At 33.4% G+C, this 5681-nt stretch overlaps 1 protein-coding gene across 1 annotated transcript; it reads right to left on the bottom strand.

Annotated features, from left to right (window-relative positions):
• Nucleotides 1-2407: 2407 nt before the first annotated feature.
• LOC138898383 (WD-40 repeat-containing protein MSI5-like) lies at nucleotides 2408-2872 on the bottom strand. Its single transcript, XM_070184444.1, has 2 exons — nucleotides 2719-2872; nucleotides 2408-2634 (listed from the first exon to the last, which is right to left on the bottom strand). Exons 1-2 carry the CDS (start codon nucleotides 2870-2872, stop codon nucleotides 2408-2410), a joined length of 381 nt encoding a protein of 126 aa, XP_070040545.1.
• Between the last annotated feature and the right edge of the window lie 2809 nt (nucleotides 2873-5681).

The raw sequence follows: 5681 nt of genomic DNA, 5'->3' as shown, positions 1-5681 counted from the left end.
GATTTAATTATTTTTTTGGTTATTTTAATTTACCAGATCTTTTCACATTGTCTTGATTATTGCAAGTAAGAAGAGTTTAATTATTCGGTTAAGTTTTAAAAGGATTGAATATGTGTTTAAATTACTAGTTGTCTTGCCTAGCTGTAGTGTTGGGCGCCATCACGACCTATAAGTGAAATTGGGTCGTGACATACTATGTTCCAATAATTTTTCAATTTAATACATAAGGGCGTCTACGAATTTCAACCAATACAATTTGCACATATAAACCAAGTACGTACTCCTCACCTCGCGTACATGGTTTTCAATTATACTTAAGGGGTAATTCCCCCACTCAAGGTTAGGCAAGATACATACCTTTTTGAAGTTAGGCCGATATTCCAAAATAGTCTTCTTGCTTGAGTTGACCTCCAGACAGTTCAAATCTATCCAAATGATTGTATAACTTCATTAAAATTCATTGGAAACAATCCCGGATAATAAAACGTCAACTTAAAATTTAGCATTAAAAATCAACCAAAGTCAGCACGGGGCTCGCCTCTCGGAACGCGATAGAATTTTCACGAAATCCGAACACCCATTCCAATACGAGTTCAACCATACCACTTTTATCAAATTCTGATAACGAATCGACCTCCAAATCTAAAATTTTTGTTTTTGAAAGATTTTACAAAAATCAAATTTCTTCCATTAAAACTTGAATTAAGCGATGAATATAACCATGAATTTATGAAATATAATCACTTTCGGATGTAGAACACTTACCCAGTCGAAGCCATGAAGAAATTCATAAAATCGGCCAAGAACCGTGCTCCAAAAATCCAAAACGAAATGACCATTTTTGGTCCTTAAGTTTCTGCCAAATAAAAACACTAATCTAGTCGCTCAAAGCCCCATTTCCGTCGCTAAAAGTGCCAAATCTGGTCGCTAAAGGTGCGCACCGGAACTATTTACCCGAGCAGTTTATTTTTCACTAAAAAGGCTCTAACTCCATCATACGAACTCAGAATTCGACGATTCTTGTTCCTATGAGTCACAAATAATAATAATATGCACCTAGGCGCTCAATCTAAACTCATTTCGGAGCTAATTTGCTCATTGCGATACTAATTTTACTCGTTAAATAATTAACTCATGTTTCGCGCTAAAAAACCAATCGCGACTTGGTGAAATTAGACCAAACATTCCAGATCATTCCTATAATTCATTATCAAACTCCCAGAAGTCTCGAAATCGAATTGCGATCTCTAAAACTATAAATGGACCTTTGGATCATTACATGGTTATGCTCAAAATACCAAACTCTTCCCAGACAACCTGTAGTGTATCAACCATAACTTTTAGTACCCAATTCCAACTGCCAAACGGTTTAAATTTCTGAAAACTAGATACAAAGGGCTATAATTTTTATTTTTAGATCATGGCCAAATTTCTTATAGATTATGAGATATAAGCTTCCAAAGTCAGTTCTGTGCAGCAGAAATTTCTACGATGCACACTGCCAGGAAAAAATAACTACAGTACCAGGCTTCGGTTAATAGATCATAACTTTCTGTAAAAATGTCAAAATGATGAATGGTTTACATTTCTGGAAACCAGACTCAAAGGGCTACAACTTTATTTTTAGATTATCGCAAAATTCCTTACAGATTACGAGATATAAGCCTCCAAAATTCAGCTATGTGCAGCAGAATTTTCTGCGATGTACATTGCTATAGCCAAAAAAGAACAGCAGTTAAAAATGGCCTAGAAATGGTCCGAAACCACTCCGAAACTCACCTGAGCCCCTAGGGATCCCGTATGAACATACCAACAAGTCCCAAAATATATTATGTACTTAGTCGAGGCCTCAAATCATATCAAACAATGCTAAAAACACTAATCATACACCAATTCAAGCCTAATGAAACTAACAAATTCTAACTTCAAATTTGATGCCGAAACCTATCAAATCGAGTCCGATTGACCTAAAATTTTGCACACAAGTCATAAATGATATAACAGACCTATGAAAATCTTCAGATCTGGATTCTGACCCTGATATTGAAAAGTCAACTCCTCAGTCAAACTTTCTAAAAATCTTCCATTTTTCAACTTTCGCCAAAATGCGTCGAATTGTCCTACGGACATCCAAATCTAAATCCGGACATATGCCGAAGTTTGAAATCACCATACGAAGCTATTGGAATCATCAAAATTTTATTCCGGAGTCATTTGCTCAAAAGTCAAATCTTCGATCAAACTTTAGAAATTCAAGCTTTATAAATGAGAATTGTTCTTAAAATTAAATTCCGAATCTTTCGAAAACTAAACTCGACCTCACATGCGGGTCATAATACGTATTACGAAATTGCTTGGGACCCTAAGTCACTAAACGGAACATGAATTATCAAAATGACAAGTCTGGTCATTTCAGGATACCTACATTATGTGCTTTGTCAACCGGTTGAGCAGGTTTGTAACTAACTCGTGCATCCCAAAATATTTGGCGTGAATCATCATCAACGCTACAAAATTCCTTTGAACATGAAGGGTGAAACTGAACATCTTTAACGGTATCTGTGTGGCCCTCGAGGGTACCACGTGGAAGAACAGAATGAATATTCACAGACTTAATTGAAGAGCCAGTTGATACTGCCAATGTTCAAATATGGTCTTGAATGCTCCATAATAGCAAAATTTTATCCTTTCATCCAGAAAGGATGGATTCCTCCCGACTCAGTGCCAGAGCTGTTGCTTCTACATTTTCATGATGTCCACTCAATACCAGATTTGGCTCCGAAGCATCAGCACCAGAGACGACATCACCTCTATCAGTCTGAGCTTTAATGTTCCATATGAGAAGTCCATGACTATCTGTTTGAGTTGCCATTATGTCCGTGTTCCAAGAGAATTCTCTGATTTTCTTAACCTCTCTTGGAGATATTATGGTTTTGTACTTCCTCACGAATGGTAGATTCTCTTAACCAGATTTGGTAGAATACCCTTTGTGAAAATCCCTCCGCTTCACCATTTGAGAAAATCCTAGGAAAAGAATTGGTGAAGTTGAAGGGCTTTTTATAGATCCAAAAGAAAAATGAATAAACTCAGGATTCCGGGCCTTTTCCTCCTCGACCTCTGTATTATACTAGTATTTATGAACGTGCACTCCATGTTAATAATGGAACGCAATGCTTTAGTTATTTCTTTATGTGAAGGAATAATAAAATTACCTAATGAGAGAAATTTTATGTATAATAATGACGGAAAATATTATTACATTAGAATAATACGTGAATTCAAAATGAAAAAAATATCATTAAAACTTACGCAAATGATTAATATAGTCATGTTAGTTAGATAATTATGTATTATAGTTTAGAAATATTTAATGTGGTGATATCTTACCTAAGAAATATTTGTAGACAACCTTTTTGTGTTTGTTTCCTTCTAATGCTTTGGCTATTTTGTCATGACCAGAACTCTCGTTATCGATATTGATATCTCTCTCGAAAGTACAACATATGATTATTCATTCAAAACAATTTGTTTCGACAAATATGGTCCAATATTTGGGATGTCTGCCCTAGCGCTTTATTTATTACCATTGCAAAACATAAGCGTATTGAAAATTAGTTTTAGATAAATTAAAAAAGTTATCACTGAGTTTCTAAGACAGAAGTTGAATTCGAGGATAAACACATATGATTTCTGCAAATATAATTTTATAAAAACCTCTATATACCATTCGTGTGCCGTTACATAAGCCATTTGATGGATCTAAGTTTTTCAGCATGACAAGCAAATTTTTCTTCAAAATCAAAATATATTCAATGGAAGATCAATCTCTGTATTAAAATATTTAAGTATTCCTTTTGGTAATAGTTGTTGGTATTATCTTCTGCTGAGTCGAAACTGAAAAGCATTTTGCTTTTACCAGAAAACTTAACAATCGATATTTCATTCATTTGATTAATATATTTCTTCTAGATAAGATAGCTCTTTAATTTTTGTTATGTAATTTTCACTACTATCACCATCGGGGTTGATAACTAAGTGTTTTGAAAGAATCAAATCGTCTTTTATTGTATATTCTTCTCCATTTTTGACACGAAGCAAGAAGTCATTGAATATTGGATATGTTCTTACTTTCATATTTATTGTTAGTTGAATCTTATCAATTTGAGGCCATATGTATAATTTTCCAAGCTAGCATTTTACAATCTCTGTTGTCGTCGATTTTGAAACTATTGGTAGTGCTTGACAGAAATTATCTCACAAAACAATTACTTTTTCACTAAACGTGTTTAATGGTATTGATTATATCTCTACAACTCTTGTCAACTGTTTCAATCGTCTGAGACTTAGTCATAGGCGCTTCATCCCATTATTAAATTTAATTTCCTTATAAATTTAGCACCACCACTCTACTTTTATATATATATTTATGATTTTTTCAGTTGTTTGAAGAGGTATGTCGAATCTAAAGTGAGTTGTACGATCCCTTGATAAAATTATTGCTGGTAAATCACTTATTGCTATTGCTAGCAGTATCAGATCTGGAATTTATATGTAATGCATGACATATGAATATTATTTCGATACAGTTGGTGGCATTAATTACAAAAGATAATTGCGCTATACCAGAGTCGTCTCTTTACAATATAGATTTGAAAGCTTGCTCTTGTTCAAGATTTTTTTCTTCGATTGTGCATTAAAATCCTACACAGAGACTTGTATGACCTTTTGATTCGTAGTGCTATACTATCTGCTTTTACTTTGTTCTCTAATTTATTTTTACCTCTTACGCTCTTATTTTGGAAATAAATTTTTGTTCCCTAAGAGGTTTGTCAACTTGAAAAATAATTTAACTCGTATGATGAATTTGAATTGAATTGGATTTTCTTGCTAAATAATTAATTCAAAGACTTAATTATTTGGTTTTAAAATTAAAAAATAATTTATTTTTTGTTGACTCAAATTCTTAATATAATATTAAACGGTAATTTTATCCACTAAAATGTTATTTAAAGAGTAAACAGATTGATCTAACTTCTACTCTTTTGGATCTTTGTGTTTGCAGAATTATTAATGGTATTGACTTTTACAAATCATTTTTACTTTCTCTCGCACACACAAATATATTCTTAAATATTTTCTTAGTTGTTTGTTTTAATTATTGGGTATAATTTTTAAATATTATGCAAAAGATTTGTAACGACCTGACCGGTCGTTTTGAGTATTACAGCCCCATTCCCCTATTTACTGCTCAATTTATGCTTTACAGTTGTTATGTGACTTGCCGGGGTAATTGGTTCGGGTCCGGGGAGGTTTTGGAATGAATTAGAACACTTAGTTCCAAGGGTTAAAGCTTAACTTGAAATAGTTGACCGGATGTTGACTATATGTAAATGACCCCTGAATATAGTTTTGATGATTTCAATAGCTCCGTATGGTAATTTTAAATTTAGGAGCGTGTCTGGAAAATTATTTGGAAGTCCGTAGTTAAATTAGGCTTGAATTGGCTAAAATGGAAATGTAAGTTTGGAATTTTGATCGGGAAGTTGATTTTTTGATATCGGGGTTGTAATCAGATTCTGAAAGTTGGAATACGTTCGTTATGTCATTTATGACTTGTGTGCAAAATTTGAGGTCAATCGGACTTGATTTGATAGGTTTGAAAATTCTTAGTTTCATTAAGC

Source organism: Nicotiana tomentosiformis, chromosome 9, assembly GCF_000390325.3.
Source record: "Nicotiana tomentosiformis chromosome 9, ASM39032v3, whole genome shotgun sequence".
Taxonomy (NCBI): Eukaryota; Viridiplantae; Streptophyta; class Magnoliopsida; order Solanales; family Solanaceae; genus Nicotiana; species Nicotiana tomentosiformis.
The sequence above is the reverse complement of the archived record's forward strand: the minus strand, read 5'-3'. Positions and strand labels throughout refer to the sequence as shown.